Consider the following 18,537-nt stretch of genomic DNA (forward strand, 5'->3'; position numbering starts at 1 on the left):
TTTTGCCTATACAGATTTTCTTAAAACAGTGATGTAAATTTTTTTATTGTACCTTAAAAGTCATTATTTGTTATATCTGTTAAAATTTAAGCAGTTAGAAATTTCATTTTTGTTCACATTTTCTATTATTTCAAAGCAAACTTCATATGTGCATTCGTATATTGTGATACAACCATGAACATTTCATATGACTTTATTACTGTTTATCTTTTACAATATAGTCATTAAATGCAGTGTTTTGAAGGTGAGCCACAGTAACTCTGTTGACATGGATGTTCTTTTTTGTTGGATAAAGAACATAAAGAAGTAACACGAAATTTCAGATTTTTTTGGGATTTTCGTAGAATTATGTAATTTGGTTGAATCATGATGATTTGACTTTGACTAATTATTTCAAGATATTTAGATTATTTAATAATTTGTGGTTTTTAACCACAAAACATAAAACCAGATGAAGCAAAACAAATAAAACTGAATGATTTAGAAACTTTTGATAACACTTTATTTGGCATCAAAACAAAAAAAAAATAAATGCACTGTAAAAAAAAAAAAAAAAAAAAAAAAAAAAGTAAGGCAACGGACAAAGAAAATATAAATGCATGGGTTTCCCATGAACACTAGATGCACTCCAAATCGAAGTTTGTTTCAAGTTACAATATGTATCATAATAGGATAATAAAATATTTAATTTGAAGCTTAAATGATGTACAGAACATGAATAAATGTAGCAGAATGTACCACACTTGTACCTACTGTATGTTATGATGATGAAAAGTACAGCAAAATTAACATCCAGAGGAATCAGTTTTTGAAATATTAAATGCGCGGCTACAGAGAATAGAAGCAAATGAGAATATTTCTCATGGCATACTAAAATTATTTGCTGTGTACTCTGTGCAAATGAGAATGTCTGCAGCGTGTGCATTACACCCAAAAATTGTGTATAATACTGTGATTTAATAAGTACTGTAAATCCTTCAGTATCCTGTTTACGAAATACTTGATAATATTTAGACAGAGGGTAAGGAATACTATAAGATGTCTCTTCAGGAGAGCCTCACTCGTTTTCAGTGCATTTAAATGTATGAGGTGAGGTCAATTTGACCTTGTCACCGGCTTTTAATATTTCATGGAATTTAAACAGCTTCAATAATTATCTCCAAATTGGCCCATATTTGAAGATATTTGTACTGCTGAAGGGAAATTTCCAATAGTTTCCTGCCAAAGTGGAATATTCTTCAGCGAGCCAAGACTTCACACATGGCTACTCCCGTTTGTGCTTGTGTCGAGGCCGTCACTGGACAGAGAAGAGGCCGGACGAGGGCGGAGGCCCACAGGAGTGGCCGGCTGTGGGTGGCTGACCTGTGAGACCATATCATCGGACTCACAGAGTTCCAGTTCCTCCCTCACCAGCCTCTCCATCTGCTCATCCTGACAGACAGAAACTGGGTAAGTTATACACCATCTGCACTACGTGTAGATACAGCAGGATGGTTTGGATTTTACTTTGAGTGGTGATGTATTGATTGATTGTTCTGATTTTGTAGTAACTAAAAGCTCCACTATGTGTGGCAGATATTTGTCTGATCCACTGATAATAACAAATATTGATTTTAACAGCTTAAAGTGCAGTTACCTCACTGATTGCATTTGCACTGCATCTCACCTCCATGGCATCCAGCAGCCTGCCCACCACATCTCTCCTTTTAAGTTTAACTCTCTCCATAGTTTCCAGCTTCACGATCACAGCGTCTATCTTTGACACGATGCTGCCGATAGAATGTTCCATCCTGTCCACACGTCTCACCAGCCTGAGAAACAGTTGATCTCTTATTAATGTATATGTTCAAATACATGTCATCATCATTCATGTTACTATTTAAAAGATTCTAATTACAATTTAGAAGCCTAAGTAATGCCAGTTTTACTAGCCTGCCATGATTATCTGACTATTTCAGATGATAACAAATCTGTTGGTCTTGATGCATTTTTTGGATGAGAATTGAGATTACTCTCTGAGTAATGGTTTAGGTCGGGGCAGCTAAGTAGCATCAGAAAACTTCAGCTGTGGTTAATAACAAGTTTTACCTTAAATCATGAGAAATTGCTCTCGCAATAGTGCAAACTTGATAATGCTGTATTGTGGTAAGCAGCATAGATATTGTAACAAACAATAATATATATGGAAAAACATTTAATACTTAGTACTTTCATCCATCCATCTGATGTGACTGGTGCATTTAAATTAGAATATTTTATATTTTTGATTTTGCTAATTAAAAAAATTTGTGGTTGGTGGGTTAGGGTTAGGGTAACCCTAACCCTAACCTCTGAGAACTGACATCAGTTTAATTTTGATTAAAAGGAAAGTGCTAGTTGGCTTCAATTTTCATCTAATTTACAGAGTAAGACAATTTTAAGCTTCTTACACTTGAAATTCTTCATACGAGACACCACCCGAGCTGCTGCCACGGCGACGAGAGCTGTGGCCACTGTCCTCATCATCGTCCTCCTCCGAATCGTCCTGGGTACGAGGGAAGCTCCGTCCACTACTGGGTCTCGTCAGCGAATTGCGTTCCAGATCCAGGTCCTCCTAGCATACGAGCAGAAACACACTGAACATCTTTGTATGCTACCACAGTATGTGCTGCTTTTTCTGAGAATTATTCAGTCACTAAAGTCAAAGGGATAAGATTTGGGCATCATTACTCACTCTCTCTTTCTCTAGGTCGTCTCTCATTTGCTGGTGTTCATGCTCTGTTAGCTCCTGATCGCCATCATGATCATACTTGGCAAAGATAGCCTGAATCTCTGCATCGCTGTGGCCCTTTCTAAACAAACACAGTCCATCCACACTGAAAACAGATACTTGCAGGCAACCACAACAAAGTAATCCCAAGCATAGCACTGATATCATAATGTTTGATAGCTTTCAGAAGGATTTTGAGGTTTGGGTCACCCTTTAAGATCCTGACGGAGTTCATCAAGGTTCAGTTTTCCACCAGCTTGGCGCAAACTGTCAGAGATGTCATCTACCACTGTCTTCTTTAGTCTCAATTTCATCAAAGCTTTGTTACAACCCTAACAGAGGGGGGTCAGAGAGAAAAAGACAAATCAGCTGGCATAATCTTGACAATTTATATGTTCGACAGAACAGAAAAAAATTATTCTTACATCAATACTTCAAATGTTTTTAAATCTGACTGGATTCCCCAAACTCATTTGGCCTCAGCCACTATCTAAGCAAGGAAAAACCTCTTCTGGCTTTGCGGATTACAGCCAATAGCCTATTTCTGCTTTCTTACCTAGACCCTTTGTTTGAGCTGTGATTTATGTGCATAGATGTCTGTGTGTTTCTCTAAAGTCTTTCTCAAAATTTCATCCAAAACTACCACCGAAATACAGTGGCCTTCATTTTATGTAGTGCTATGATTATTTGGATGTGTGGACATGATCAGTGTTCACACACTTTACTATGTTTCGCTCATTACTGTCAAATTACATCGAATTACATCAAGAACATAAAATTATACAGGGTTGCTATTTCTCATTATTGATATGTATAGGTCAATACCTTCTTAATGAGGTCAGTCATCTCCATCTCAGACCTCTGCTGGGACATGTCAGCCTTCACCTCAGAGTACGTGTCATTGATGATGGCTAGGAACATGTTCTATACAGAGAGACAGAGAAAAATCAAGTTAAGCAAAGCCACATTTCAACCACAAACAAAGTTAAGATTTCAATACAATAGGTGAGCCACCCCTCCTGCTCACCATGAGAATGAAGAAAATAAAGAAGACAAAGGTGGTGAAGTAGATGGGTCCAAGCACTGGGTTTGCCTCCTCAATCTCTGAGAACTCAAAGTCTCCCAGAATGATGCGGAACTGGGTAAAACTACAAAAAGATCAAAATATTTCAAGATTTTTAAACATAAGAAAACTTTCACAGTTGGAAATATTTGTACCTTAGTGGCCTATATTCATATTAAAATATTCCTACATGCTGGCTTGGAAAGTGCTGAAATCATTGACTTGGGTCCCAAACACCAAGTAGGCCAGCTGAGCATACGCCAAGAAGATGATGAAGAACATAATGGCAAACCCAACAAGGTCCTTGGCACAGCGGGACATAGTACTGGACAGCTGACTCATCGTCTTATTGAAGTTGATAAACTTAAAAAGCTGGAAGAAAGTGAACAATGACTGTTAGCATCAGTCTCCTGATGGTCACAGGGTTCTTCTTTGTGCAGTTGTAGCTTTGCAGTGATTTAACCCTGAAGGAAAAAGATTCATACCTTGACCCAGGAGAAAAAGACAATGACAGCAGCTATGTTGTTAAACTGGATCTGCAGGTTGGCCAATGGCTCAAAGCTGGGATGAGCAGTGTGGTTCTCCAAAAGGCCTTTGAGAAGATTGCTAACCATGGCTGTCCTGGTTATGTTCATGATGATAGCGACAACACTCAACTTAAAAAAAAGAATAAAAAACAAAGTCAAAGAATGACTATTAAAATAACTCCCACATTTCTTTTATAATAGCACATACCACCTTGATACGCACCACCAAAATGAGAACATCCAGACAGTTCCACAAGTTCCTGAAGTAATGCATACGATGGATACGGATTTCTAGCACCTCCTCCACCACGTAGTACAGGATGAATAGGCAAAATGCCACCTCACACACACCTACAAAATAGTCCCAGCTGGACACATAGCGCATCAGACGCACTGTTTGGAACTGCCAGGAGGTCACCACGCCACCAGTAGCAGGGAATTCTGCCAACAACCTGGCAAATGTATCAAAATCTGTTAACTATCTCTCACCATGTGTTGGTAGGTACAACTGAAAGTAAAGTACAAGTTCTGTGTGTAAATCAAGAATCTTGGAATTATAATAAAGGAAAAAGTAGTCATCAATGACTATTTTATTGTTTTTTACCTTTAAGATCTGCACTCAGATTATTTTTTTCTTGTTGTTGGTGTTAACTTTTTTAAATGATTCATGTTACTGAAGAGTTTCACCTGGCGATGCAGAAAAGGTTGATGTTTCCATTGTAGACAGAGAAGTCCAGAAAAACCGCTCTGGTGCCCCTGTCTAGCCACAGGTGATCTTTTAGAAACTGTATTTGGATTGCTGACTCCTCCTTTGTGCGTGAGAGATCTTGGTAGTATCCTCCACCTCCATATTTAGATACCTGACCCCAATAACTGCTGCCATTCATCTCACTCTCAGTTGTATAGACCCATCTGACAGAAACCAAGAAGAAACAAATTGGGATGTGGACATTAGCATGAGACTAATACAGCAACAGCTGCTTTGTAGCATTACTGTGGGAAAATTTTTGTTCGTACTGGTCATGGATTTCTAAATCTAACACTATCTGTAAATGCATGGACTTACGCAGTTCCATTCTTGGGGCCAAAGGAGGTTGTGTCCTCGTTGGATGGTGTGTACATGTTGAAACAGTCCTGAACCTCATCTTCTAGATCTTCGTAGATGCTGCAGGACTCATTATGGACTTTGAGCTGTCGAAGGCGTGGCACCCCAAGGAGGAGATTTTCGTAATAAATGAGACTCTGATTCTCTGGAAGGCTCCTGTTGTTGTACCACACCTCCCAGTACATGCCATTGAGAAAAGGCCCCTCTGTGAACTGCAATATTAGGACAGGTATGAGTTTGGTTTCTTTTGTCTTTAAATTAGCTCTCAGTTTGGCACCCAACAAAATGATTTATCTAAAATGCCTGGACTTATCTTTTATTCAAATTATTATTACTGTAATTTAGGTGACATTAACAAAAGTCTATAGTATCTTCGCTTTCAATAACACAGTTTTGGATGATTTGTTGCTGTAGATAGGAGTTTACACTACATTTTGCAATTATAAACATCAAACTTGATGAGATGAGTGTTTAATTTTTACCTTCCAGAAATCATTCATTGTTGAGAGATGCCTAAAAGTGGACTGATCTGTGGCAGAGAGCGGTGTGTCCAGGAAAAGCTGAGACATGACTTTGGTATAGTAGTACATATTGACACTCACCATTCCATAAGTCACTGCAGGGAAAATCACAGTATCAGGGCCATTAGTATCTTGAACATGGTAAAATATCAGCCACATGTAGATTAAAAAAGGAACTTCTTATATCAGGCATGTCGCTGGAAAAACCTGAAAAACTCATTAAAATAAAATCTAAATGAGATTAAATTCATTTTAATTGCACCTGTGCATTAGTATTTCCTGTAGCATACAGTGTTCATCGGAGGGAGTAGCTCTGGAAACAGTCAAGCTCTGCCTGGCAGAATATGCCCTCATCTAGTCCGCCTGCAAATAATTTCCTGATCCACCCTAAACCACAATTTGTCGTTTTCCATTGCAGAAGAAAAATTAATGCAGTGAAACTTAACTATTAGTTTTCTCTTCACACAAATTTCAATTATTTCTTCCAAGTGATAATGCCATCCACAAAATTGTGCTGTTGTTGGAGTTCAAGGATATAAAATGAGATGTTTAGCTGCCAAAAATCAAATTTGGAAAGTAACTTTTCAGCACAAGGAAAGGTGCCCAGACATATGAGGTCCTACATATTAAAAAAAATCGTTATGACTGTTTTGAATCCCAAATCAGCTGTTTTCTTCTGTTCAATCAAAGGGGTGGGCCGTAACAGTGTGCTGTAGCACATGGTTGAACTAACATTTGTACTAACACTTTTCTTTTCTTTGAATTACTGCCACAAATCGTCAGAATATTTTCATGAATTCGGATGAAAAAAGACATGATCAAAACAACAAATTTCCAAATAAATCGTACATCTTCTTGAAGGATTTTTGAGTGTTTACTTACAGATACAAATAGTGATGAGGAATGTGATATATGTGAGCATCTCCCTCAGTATATTCCTGAGATATCTTTCTCGACTGCTGTCACTGTCCTCCATCAACTCTGTGCCCCACAAAACTGCAAAGGAAGCAAAAATTCATGAGGACATCAGCATATATATATATATATATATATATATATATATATATATATATATATATATATAGCATATAAATAACTTAATTACACAAATTAAAAGGTACAATTATTTTCAGTTTTATTCTCTGGATTATGGATCTTGAACTATCTGGATGGCATTAGCAGAACTGGACATTTCTAAATATGTAAAGATTGAACCACACACACATACCGTTTTAGTTCAGCCATGATTTAGTCTGATTTTACCACATTTTTTAAAGCCTGAAGTTCATCTGGGATTTGTTTTGTTACATGTGTGGTTAGATGTTTTTGATTTTGAATTGATGATATTAATTTACTGCGTGGTGTGATGCAATTTGTAAAACTGCTACAAAAATAGTATAAAGGATAATTAATATCACAATTGAACATAGCAGTAAAAGTATTCTTCCTTCGCCTTCTGTGCAGTGAAAACATCAGCTGGAAGAATGACACAACTTTAAATGACATAATGATGACTTACTGTGCAGCTAAAATACTTTCAACCCCACATTTCACTCCATGATCATTATTGTCTCTGATCTGTACTCGGAACTTACACAACATAATAACATTGCCTATACAAAACACACAGAGTGACTAACTTCTGATTTTGTGAAGTATCTGTTTCATGCAATTGGGGTGCCCGTGTCTTTCCTGCTGCTCGGCATCCACAGTCGTGGTCGGGTACAGTCCTCCCCGGGGGATGTGGCTACCGCTGCCGCCGCCGTTGTAGCTGCCCAGGCCGCTGCTGCAGCTGCTGCTGGAGGCCGTGGACACCGACCTCCTCCCGGGGCTCGCTGGAGGCCAGTCGGCTTCCATTATCTCATCCTCGGGCTCGAAGCCCGGGTTGTCCCGGCTCCAGGCTTGTCTGGACGGAGGGGACGGGTTGCCGATCACCCCTCCCAGACCCAGGTCCTGGTGCTGGATGTTCTCCATCTCGATCCCCTCACTGGAGTCGAGTCTGTGCGGCAGCCTGCCAGACTGACTCTGCGGGAGCGGCTGAGGTCTGACTCGGGATGAACTCATGGTCCAGTTATCTTTCTTTTCTTTTCTTTTAGCTTGTGGGGAGCATCAGGAAAGGTCCAATGTTTACCAAAAACCCGATCTAGGTGTTTACGATCACGAAAGTATTTCAGATATTTTCGCTGCAGACATACATAAAAAAAGACAGATTTGAAAAGTTTGTCAAAAACAGACAGCAACTAAACAGCTAAGATACTTTACAATGTCTGCAAAAGTCCAGTTAGAAATATTCAATCCATGCTGCCCTGCTCTTTACAGCCGACGTTAGAAGTTTCACCCCGTCCACCTAAAAAAACATCCTTCAAGAAAACATCCAGACTCAGTCACAAAACATCGTCCGGTGCTGTTATACTAAACTTTTTTAAATATCGCTGTAGACTATAGGTATGACATTAATAACAGCCTTAAAGTTGCTGAGTGGAAGAAAAAGGAAAAGAAAGATACTTTTCTTGCCCAAAGACAGCCATCTTGTTCCTCTACCTCTATCCCAAAATCTCAGACTCCCGTTTGTGCTGGACTCAGATTACATTGGCAGTCATGGCGTCGCAGCAAAATATTTATCACAAAATTGAATCAAAAAAGGAAATAAACGATTATAGTTTAAATATCATTCGTAATCTATTCATTAAATGTTTTCGTCACCTTGTATATGCCGGACTGGTTTATCATTCTATTTTTACGTTGATTTACGTTGATTCGTAAAAGTCCAAACTCCCATAATATCAGTTTTCTTTAAAAGCAATACCTAAAACCTTTTTGCTCCATTGGGCCTTGAATTTCCTTTAAAAAAATATTAGTTTTACATTTATATAAATTTGTTATATAATCGCTGTATGTTTAGGTCCCCAGTTGCTATGACAACGACGTCCTTGACAACAAAAGAACCCCGAACTTAAGGATGGTTTTCTGGTCATTTTGTGTTTCTTTGTGTTCCTTTTATTCAGCTAATTTTTAAAGCTTTTGTCCACCTCTTAGGTGCCATGTTCTGTCACTCTTGCTGTCATTGTTGATGCTTGATGTTGATGTCGATTTGTGTATGTTATAGATCCCTTTCTGACTATGTATTTGTTTTTACTTTTTGATGATCCCTATTGGTGCATCTCTTTTTGATAGTTTTAAAATTCTACTTTTACTTTTAAATTAAAAGTTCTTTTCTCTCCAATTAGTATTGTAATATTTTTATTTTAGTGCGTGAACTGTCTGTTTTACTCTGGAACAACAAAACCCTGGTTTGACCACTTGATGGTGCTCAGTATCCAGATTTATATCCAAAAAACTTTTAGACAATATGTGTAGAAGTGGAACAATGGTTCAAATTTATTAGTTTGTAAATTTGCATAAAATCACAATTCACAGATAACACAGTAATGGATACTCAACCACAAAACATAAAAGCAGGTCTCAAATATTTATACGCGTGAAAGAGAAAACTTACTAACCCTAACCCAATGAATATACGATTAGTCAGAAGGACAAACACTGTTTATCAAGAACCCCGAGATACTTAAACTCCTTAACAATGAAGTAGAAACTCCATCCCAACCAAAACGGATCTATTCACCATTTTACTGCAAGACATTCAGATTCAGGTTCAATGAGTAACTAAATGAGTCTTCAAACTGAGCACACGCCTCGAAACCTGACACAAACGATATAAGATGTTTAACTCCATCTACCACACTACCAAAAAGAGTAAAGTTAACTATAGCAAATTTGATTCCCACACGTTTCTCCTCTTACAAAAAAAAAATTAATTCACCCCACTTTCATATTTCCAAGCCAGACCACTTCCAGTGCAGTTTGGAGGCTAGTGGGCGGAGTTTTTCGTTGACGTCATAATATATGTTGCCCAGTGTAAACAGTTAATTGGTTTAGAGATTGTGATGGGGGTTCCCTGCCCCAGATTGCAGGGGTGAAACAATAAATCTACGCTATCACTTTAAATCTTCAATCTCTGGTACAGCAGAGATCGTCGACTGTCGGGGAGTGAAGCGTGGGAAATAATACAAAATACTCTGTATTTCAGAGCAGTTTACAGTCGGTTAATCGCACTTATTTATTACAAGTAATTCTGTCTACATAGATAGGTCTTTCATAAGGTAAGTTAGCCTTCCTCCAAGCTAAGTCCGCTGTGAAACGGCTGACAACTAAGCTAACTGTACGAACTAATGTTAGCTGCATTGTCTATTCAAAACCACGACTGCTGGGCAGACAGCCAGAGAACTGTCAAAGTTGCCAGCTTGGTGTATCATTACTGTACAACTAGTGCACCTTATAAGTATTGAGAAAATTGGAGTCGATCAAAGGTGTCACATCTGCCTTTTGTTTTCTTTGAGCTAGCATAGCATTGAACTTGTTTAATTGATAATGGGTTGAAAGACAGTGTATGTTGCGGGTGATTTTATATTCAAGGTGACGTTTGTTAAACATTGTCGAGGTTTACAACCGTAACGATTCAAATGATCACAAGTTAGACGTTGACGTTGTCAAATTCTGAGTCTGTATAGCATAAGATAACTTTATTCCGTTCCCTACAATGGCTATCAAATGCATAATCGTCAGGACGGCTTGATGGTTTCCCCCGGTTGCAGCTGGCGAGTTGTCTTTTACAGATCTAACATTTTGTCAGCTGCCCTTTATGTCTGCATTAACCGAGAACGCTAACATGACTTATAAAAATTATGTCTCTCCTGTTCGATGTAACTGGCCGCCGACTGGAAGAAAAACGACGACGCCACAAGTTAGCTATAGCTAATGTGTTAGCGTGCTAGCTAGCAACGTGCAAAGAGGCCGGCAGATTAGCATTAATATCCTGTTGGTTGTTTTCACAGTCTCGGTAACGTTCAGTATGGTTGACAGTGCTCGTGGAGTCTGTATAACCGTCAGATATGATGTAAATTATGACTTCTTCACCTAATTCCGTTCATGAACATGCGACAATTGTGAGAAGTGGCAAAATATTGTTAGCGTCTACAGGCCTCGTTATTAAGGCCACTTGTATACAAAGCTGTGCTAAGATATGTGTTTCAGGTCTATATGATGTATACTTTTATTTATCAGTTTTAAATGTTGTAAAGGCCGTGTTTCACGATGCCTTACTTGAACGTCTACATTGGTTGCTTCCTTTTTTTTAATCTGCAGCCGGGTTCCCTCTTTGTCTCATTGGACGGACGTGATGGCGCAGTTGGATGTGAGCTAGTGTGTTAGCCAGCTAGCTAAACAGCTGTCTTTGCTCTACTATTGGAGTGATGTGGGTCAAATGAACCATGGACAGGATGAGACAAGTGAAATATTCTGATATAAGGCAACGCCTCAATTCAGCATTTACGCAAAGGGACACATCTATGTTACTGACAGGAGACAAATTCTGTGAGATAAAGATATACCAGTATAGGCTTCCCTCCAACAAACCAGTTAAAACCAAGTCATGTAGTATTCTACTAGGCTTCAAGCATAGTTTTCAAAGTCACTGTCAGCTGCCGTTTTTCTATAGATAAATCAATTAAAAGAAATGCAGTTAAATACATAAACATTTGACAACCTGAATACTAATAAGTCCAAATGTTCAAATAATGGGCAACACCAGTGTTGAGTAAAATTGGCTGGGGAACTCTCTATTGCATTACTGCTGACAAATAACAAGTGAATGAATAAAATGCCAGTTGATTTTGTGTGTACATGTGGTATGCTGTACTTGTAGATACCATTATTGCTAATTCATGGTTTGTATTTTTTTCAGCACTTCATATTGTTTACCAAAGAAATGGTGATGGAGAAGCCAAGTCCCCTGCTTGTAGGGCGGGAGTTTGTGAGGCAGTATTACACACTCTTGAACAAGGCACCTGATTTTCTTCACAGGTAACTTTTTTTAAATTTGATGTTGTAGACACTGTGTAAGTGTTTGTAATACTGTGTAACTGTCATATTGTTTTGTCTTTTAGGTTCTATGGAAGGAACTCTTCCTATGTTCATGGGGGACTTGACCCAAGTGGGAAACTGGCGGAAGCAGTCTATGGGCAGGCGGTACGTGTTATGGGCGAATGATGAAGTGCCATTTAAAAAAAAAAACAACAAAAAACAGCTTTAATAAGTTTTTGCCTTTAATAAGCCATAATAAATCAACCTAATCTATATATTATAGCAATAGGTTAATTATTGACAGGATTTGAGGAAACAAGACTGACCAAGTTGATGCATCAACTATAACTTTTTTTTTTTTTTGGCTGAAATCAATCAAGAAAAATGCTTTCAATGTATGGCTTCGGTATGCAATTAAAACTAAATACGCTGGCTGATTTTACATCTTTATCCTCTGGGAGCTCTGATTAAACTTAATAAATGGGGCTCAGATGGATATTAGGATAAAATGTCAGGGACGGTTTATAATATTGTAACATGACAATATAACAAGTTTGCTTATCGAGACAAGGATCCAAGTTGTTTTTGGTTGGGGAGTCAAACAATCCAGTCACTAGAGACTGTTTATTGATGATTATTAATTGCAACAGAAATGGACTGTGCCTCAATTGTTAGTTGATTTGACAATGACAATGATGTTTGTATGATTTGACTAATTAGTCTGCCTGGATTTGCTCTATCAGGAAATCCATAAGAAGGTCATGTCCCTACAGTTTAGTGAGTGCCACACAAAGATCAGGCATGTGGATGCGCATGCCACACTGAGTGATGGGGTGGTGGTGCAAGTCCTAGGAGAATTGTCCAACAATGGTCAGCCCATGAGGAAGTTCATGCAAACTTTTGTGCTCGCTCCAGAGGTGAGAATTGTTAAACTATAAAACTATAAGCGTTTTATGTAATTTAACCAAAAATTGTCCAAAAATTTTATGTAGAAGGTTTTGTGCTGTTTTTTTTTTTTTTTTTTTTTTTGTTTATTTTAGTAACACTTTAACACGAATGTTGTTTTTCTTCCTGCATGGTGCATTTGTTTTCAATAGGGTTCAGTGGCAAACAAGTTCTATGTCCACAATGACATCTTCCGCTATGAGGATGAGGTTTTTGGAGATTCTGAAGCTGAGCTCGATGAGGGTACGATGTTGACAAATATCAGATAGAGGTGTTGTTTTTCATTTGTGGGTTTTTAGTTCTTATGTTCATTAAAATAACTCCAAAATTAATTTTTATTCTCTTGTTTAGAATCAGAGGAGGAAGTTGAAGAAGAGCCAGAGGAGAGGCAGCCCTCCCCTGAGCCACTTCAGGAAAGCCCCAATAGCACCACCTATTATGAGACTCACCCTGTCACGTATGTTTTTGTTTTTTGAGCAGAAGGGCTGTAAATCAAATGTGTCAAGTTTTTGCCTCTGAAACCTAATTATCTATGGCAGTGACAATATGGTTGTCATGCTCTGCAGCAATGGAGTTGAGGAACCTATGGAGGAGCCAGCTCCAGAACCAGAACCAGAGCCGGAGCCTGACCAGGACCCAAAACTGGATGACATCAAACCTGACATAGAGGAGAAGGTTATGGAAGAGATGGAGGAGAAGGCCCCTTCACCAGTTCCTGTGGAGTCTCCACCAAACACCCAGGAGCCTCCCAAGGTAAGAGAGTTCGGACTGGATATGGTTACTTTCATTTGCCGGAGGGATTACCAGAGGTGATTCTACTTTAAGTTCACTGACTATTTGTGTTTTTTAAATTGGACTTCAAACAGGACTCTTAAATGTATGCAATCTAAATTTTACAATGTTCACTAAAATCAAAAATATAAACATTCATGTAAAAGAGTTCACACCAAATTTACATCTTGACTTTCTGAAGTTCAAACCCTTAGTGAAAATATCAATATGGTCTCTCTCTCTCTCTCTCTCTCTCTCTCTCTCTCTCTCTCTCTCTCTCAATAGATAGATAGATAGATAATTTTTTTTTCTCCCCAGAGTAGAATAATGATTCCTGTTTTTAGATGAATTGTGAATACAGAAGACTTGCGTACGTCCACTCTGGTGGATAGTTCCAAAGAGCAACTGCATGGTATGGTTTTGGTCGTAGAGGGAGGGGCTGAGGTCCTACTAACATAGCTAACAAAATAACACCTCCACAATTTAAAGCTGATGTTTAGAAGTACTTAGGCTTCCAAGTTAAAAAGAGAGTTAAAAACAATTAGTTAAATAAAGAAAATGCCATTAGCAAGCTTTGTCTTGCTGCCATGCAATATTGTTGCTCAACAAACTTGAGTTCATCTAGCAAGACACCACGCTCCCAAACCAAACTATGCTGGACAACTTTGTACCATCTATCTCACCTGAGGATATTTTATACCTCATGTTTTCAAATGCAATTAAATTAAATTACAATGATTTCAGTTTCTTGGTCAGGGAAAAGAGATTAATTCTTACTTTGAGACATTTACAGTAGTTTCAGTGACAAGAAACTAAATGCACATTATTTTATGGTTTCACTTGCAGTGTGTACACTGCATTTTATTTTCAATATTTTTTTCAGTGAAAATGTGTACATGTCATGGAAATCAATAAAATGGAAAGGCTTTTTTGAATCAATTAGTTTTGACATAATTTGTCCTCTGAATGATCAATATCAACTGGTGTACATAAACAGCAACTTGTGTTTTAATCTTTCTTTATATTGTAATATCCCGATTAATGTGATAAATCAAGGTACTATTGTATCAGGACCCTAGTACCGTGATCAGTATCGTATTGTGAGGTTCTTGCCAATACTCACCATTACTCTCCAGTGATGCACCTGTTAATGATACAGAATAGTAGTCAATTGGATACTGTTTCCATCCTAAGTAAACATTACTGCATCCCTCACAGGCTTTCTCCTGGGCCTTGGTGACCAGTAAAAACCTGCCTCCTACCGGCACAGTCACTTCCTCTGGAATCTCCCCCCACGTTGTAAAAGCACCAAGCTCACAGGTAATCACAGGCAGTAAAATCAACAAAAAACTGTTAGGTCACCCATTACCACTGGCTCACAATATGGGAGTCTGTCACCTGAAAATTCAGTGATTAGCACATTTGTGCAATGGTTTTTGCAATGTGTGATGTTGAGGGACATCATAATTTTTCAACTTAATGACCTTTTTAAAGGACAGTCAAACAGAGAGAAGTGACTTTTCTGTAAAGGTGGTGTGTTCAGAAAGCTTGTATGTCTTCAAGTTTCCTTGACTCAGTTAATTGTTAGATCCCTTTAGCTGAGCCTGTTGGACTATTGGGAAATGACCACATTTTTAGGAGTTGCTAGTTGCAAGTTTTTCATTTTATGATTTTATACAATAATTTTTTCCCCACCCTTCCCTTGTAGCCCAGAGTTGAAGCCAAGCCAGAGACACAGACTCCACCTCTTCGGCCTAGAGACCAGCGAACTCGGGACAGACCAGCTTTCACTTCACGTGGTCCCAGACCTGGTAATCACAACACTATCGCCACCATTTTAGTGCTATTTATTTATTTGTATATAGGATTTATTTATCTATCCTTGTCTTTGCATGTCTGGGTCACTATTAGATGGTGTTGCATCTTCGGAATCACAAACAGGGAAGCCTCACTTGAGTTTTGTTAACAAAGGTAATCATAACTGTTCACATCTGAATAATTTTTGAATCCAGTTTCATGTTTTCTTTAATTTGTTTTTGAATTATATTCAGTCATTGTCCTCTTACACCTGCCATGAAATTCACTTTCTTGATGCTTAGAATTTTTCTCATGTAACACAATTGCAGGTAAGACATGTCAGCTGACTTCGTGCTATTTTTCATTTTGCTTTGCCCTGCAGGTGGCAGAGGAGATGCTGAATCTGGTGATATGGACATCAGGCGAATTGTCCGGTATCCAGATAGCCACCAGCTTTTTGTTGGCAACCTCCCACATGACATTGATGAGAGCGAGCTCAAAGAGTTCTTTATGAGTATGTTTCCACAAAAAGCATCACATTGTCAATGTATTTCCTGTTTCTTTGGTTTGGATCTTGAATAAAACTGTAATTGGATATATTGCATACAATTGCTCATAATTCTTTCTTTGTTGCAGCATATGGAAATGTGGTGGAGTTGCGGATCAACACCAAGGGCGTTGGGGGGAAGCTGCCAAACTTTGGATTTGTGGTCTTTGATGATTCTGACCCTGTGCAAAGAATTTTGGGGGCCAAGGTAGAAGGGGCATGTATTGACATTTCACTACCCACTTTTATTTGGTGGTGGTTGGGTGATGCATATTTTTACAAATAGCAGTTTAATTAGATTTGATTTTACCTCTCAGTTCAGTTTAAATGGTTTCCCGCTACAGACATAGTATTTAATAATATAGAATGTTTTCTTGTTTTTTTTTTTTTGTTTTTTTTTTTCTGATGCAAATAAGACATCCCAAGGTCATGTTAAGACCAACAGTATGCCCTATAATATTATATATTCTACCTTGACTATTTGCATGGACTGATTTTTCTGTCCTTCATTTACATTGACTAGTTTTATCTTTAATCATGACAACCATGAACAATGTGTTTAATTAAAAATTTAAGTTTAATGTGGATGCCATTCAAAGGAACAAGTCTGCTTTGTTTGCTCCCGCAGTCTGCTGTCTGTCTCAACATGGCATAAGCTTCGGGACAGAATAAAATAACTCAATAACAAAAAGTTAGATTTTCCGGCCATGGAAAAGTTTATCAAAAACCCGAACTATTTCTAATCCTCAAAATGGGCATTACTTTCAAAAGCTGCCATGAGAGCTGCTTCATCTTCCAAATAATTGATTGCCAGATAAATGGCAAAGATGGAAAGTCATCCTTGAGGAGCATGCACACATTTGACTGTAAAATGCTCATCTTTTGATTATTTTGTTATGCTCTTTCACATCGGACTACTGTCAGTCTCAAGGCAACGTTAGAGATTATATTGTTTCAGTGTAGCTGCATGGACGTTCTCAGGTCAAGGTTTCTCTGTCTGTCTGGACAGGTGAACAACCCTGTGTGTGTAAAGTAAATGATATGGGCTCTGAAATTGGCAGGGACACATCCATACTTTTGTTCTCCCGTGACTTTGCTTTTCTTCTTGCAGCCCATCATGTTTCGGGGTGATGTGCGTCTGAATGTGGAAGAGAAAAAGACAAGGGCGGTGCGTGAACGAGAGACCCGTGGTGGGGGAGACGAACGTCGGGACATGAGACGCAACGACCGGGGCCCTGGAGGTTCACGAGGCATTGTGGGGAGTGGAATGATGCGTGAGCGTGATGGGAGGGGACCCCCACCTCGAGGCAGCATGGCCCCCAAACCTGGCATGGGCTCTGGAAGAGGCTCTGGTGGCCAGGGAGAGGGTCGCTTCACAACCCAGCGCCGCTGAGGAGAGCACCACCTGCAGTGTGGAAGTAGTACCGTGTTCCTCATCTTCAAGTGTTCTTGTTAACAAAAAGAAATCTTCATGTATAAACGTATATATTTTGTTTCTTTTTTTTTTATTATTATTATTATTATTATTATTTTTGTTCCCTCTTTGCTTTGGAATGTGACACAGCCTGTCAATCATTTGTTTGTGAAATAGACAAAACAAAATGCGCAAACAAGAAATTTTGCCTATTAGTTGTGAGCTGAGCATCCTTTTCAGGTATCTCAAGAATTCACAAACTTTAATTTGTGAAGCCGTGAAAAAAGGCAAACCAACCAGGTTTAATCTGCCACATTAGGAGGGACTGATGAGACTTTTAACTACGAAAATACAGCCCATGATTTGGAAAAGAGATTATATGCCTTGACTTAACTGGGGCGCTGCTTCACAAAATCCCTCTATTGCACATTTTTTATGGTAGTTTTCTGCCCGTTACTGTTGGAAAAGAGCGAGATGCAAAATTTGTGCAGTTCCAGGGGAAAAGCTTGCTTTTTACTTTTTCCTTTTGAAAGACCACTGCTTCAAAATTGCATAATGCACTCATCAATATGCACTAATGGGTACTTTTGTCGTGTTACATTGGCATCCATGCTCGGAACGCAGCTGGAGAGACCTCTTTTGTCTCAAAGCGATACGACTCACCGGGGCAGGCCTCGCTCACAGCTTGTCTGTGACCAGTGAACTTTTCTCACTTTTTGACCCAAACTAAGCTTCAATTACTGCTGGATGGACAAGATGACGAGCAAATCTGCATTATATTTTTCCTCGTTTATAAATCCAAAAAAAAAAAAAGCTCCTGGACTTTCACCAAATGAGTGGGGACAAAGGATGAACAAGACACAAAGTTGAACAATAGAAGAGTGGTGGTATTGACGGCGGCTCGCAGTTTTTCTTTGGATTCAAAGTTTTTTGTCTTCATATTTTTCCCTGCCAGCTAGACCGTGGAACAGGGATGAACGACACCTCCCTCCCTCTTTCCTCCCTTACTGTCTTAAGTACAGAGTAACAGAATAAATGTACAGCAAAGATCATAGTTTACTGTATGTTTTGTGGGTTTTTTTTCCCCCTCCTCTCTCTCTCCCCCCCCCTCCCCCTTTTGTGTTTCTTTCACTTGATAAAAGCATGATGGTGCCTTCTATTTCACCTTCTCCAGTCTTA

General features: G+C 38.7%; 2 protein-coding genes across 4 annotated transcripts; one reads left to right on the top strand and one right to left on the bottom strand.

Annotated features, from left to right (window-relative positions):
• Positions 1 to 547: 547 nt before the first annotated feature.
• On the bottom strand, positions 548 to 8,515 carry pkd2 (polycystic kidney disease 2). Of its 2 annotated transcripts, none has more exons than XM_029500944.1 (15): positions 7,606 to 8,515; positions 6,848 to 6,961; positions 5,927 to 6,060; positions 5,406 to 5,656; positions 5,027 to 5,251; positions 4,563 to 4,791; positions 4,298 to 4,468; positions 4,003 to 4,184; positions 3,777 to 3,897; positions 3,575 to 3,673; positions 2,960 to 3,081; positions 2,714 to 2,831; positions 2,430 to 2,590; positions 1,667 to 1,811; positions 548 to 1,431 (listed from the first exon to the last, which is right to left on the bottom strand). In XM_029500944.1, exons 1-15 carry the CDS (start codon positions 8,027 to 8,029, stop codon positions 1,255 to 1,257), a joined length of 2,673 nt encoding a protein of 890 aa, XP_029356804.1. In that variant the 5' UTR covers positions 8,030 to 8,515; the 3' UTR covers positions 548 to 1,254. The 2 variants fall into 2 exon arrangements, with proteins under 2 accessions (XP_029356804.1, XP_029356795.1); XM_029500935.1 differs by having other exon boundaries at positions 2,430 to 2,593.
• A 1,451-nt stretch (positions 8,516 to 9,966) lies between these two features.
• g3bp2a (G3BP stress granule assembly factor 2a) lies at positions 9,967 to 18,232 on the top strand. Of its 2 annotated transcripts, none has more exons than XM_029505395.1 (13): positions 9,967 to 10,125; positions 11,766 to 11,884; positions 11,968 to 12,049; positions 12,628 to 12,801; positions 12,982 to 13,072; positions 13,181 to 13,286; positions 13,396 to 13,582; positions 14,819 to 14,920; positions 15,309 to 15,411; positions 15,512 to 15,571; positions 15,780 to 15,911; positions 16,034 to 16,161; positions 17,056 to 18,232. In XM_029505395.1, the coding sequence occupies exons 2-13, from the start codon at positions 11,790 to 11,792 to the stop codon at positions 17,335 to 17,337; spliced, it is 1,542 nt and encodes a 513-aa protein (XP_029361255.1). In that variant the 5' UTR covers positions 9,967 to 10,125; positions 11,766 to 11,789; the 3' UTR covers positions 17,338 to 18,232. The 2 variants fall into 2 exon arrangements, with proteins under 2 accessions (XP_029361255.1, XP_029361263.1); XM_029505403.1 differs by having other exon boundaries at positions 9,968 to 10,125; positions 16,034 to 16,152.
• Positions 18,233 to 18,537: the final 305 nt, after the last annotated feature.

This window comes from Echeneis naucrates, chromosome 1 (assembly GCF_900963305.1).
Source record: "Echeneis naucrates chromosome 1, fEcheNa1.1, whole genome shotgun sequence".
NCBI classification, from domain to species: Eukaryota; Metazoa; Chordata; class Actinopteri; order Carangiformes; family Echeneidae; genus Echeneis; species Echeneis naucrates.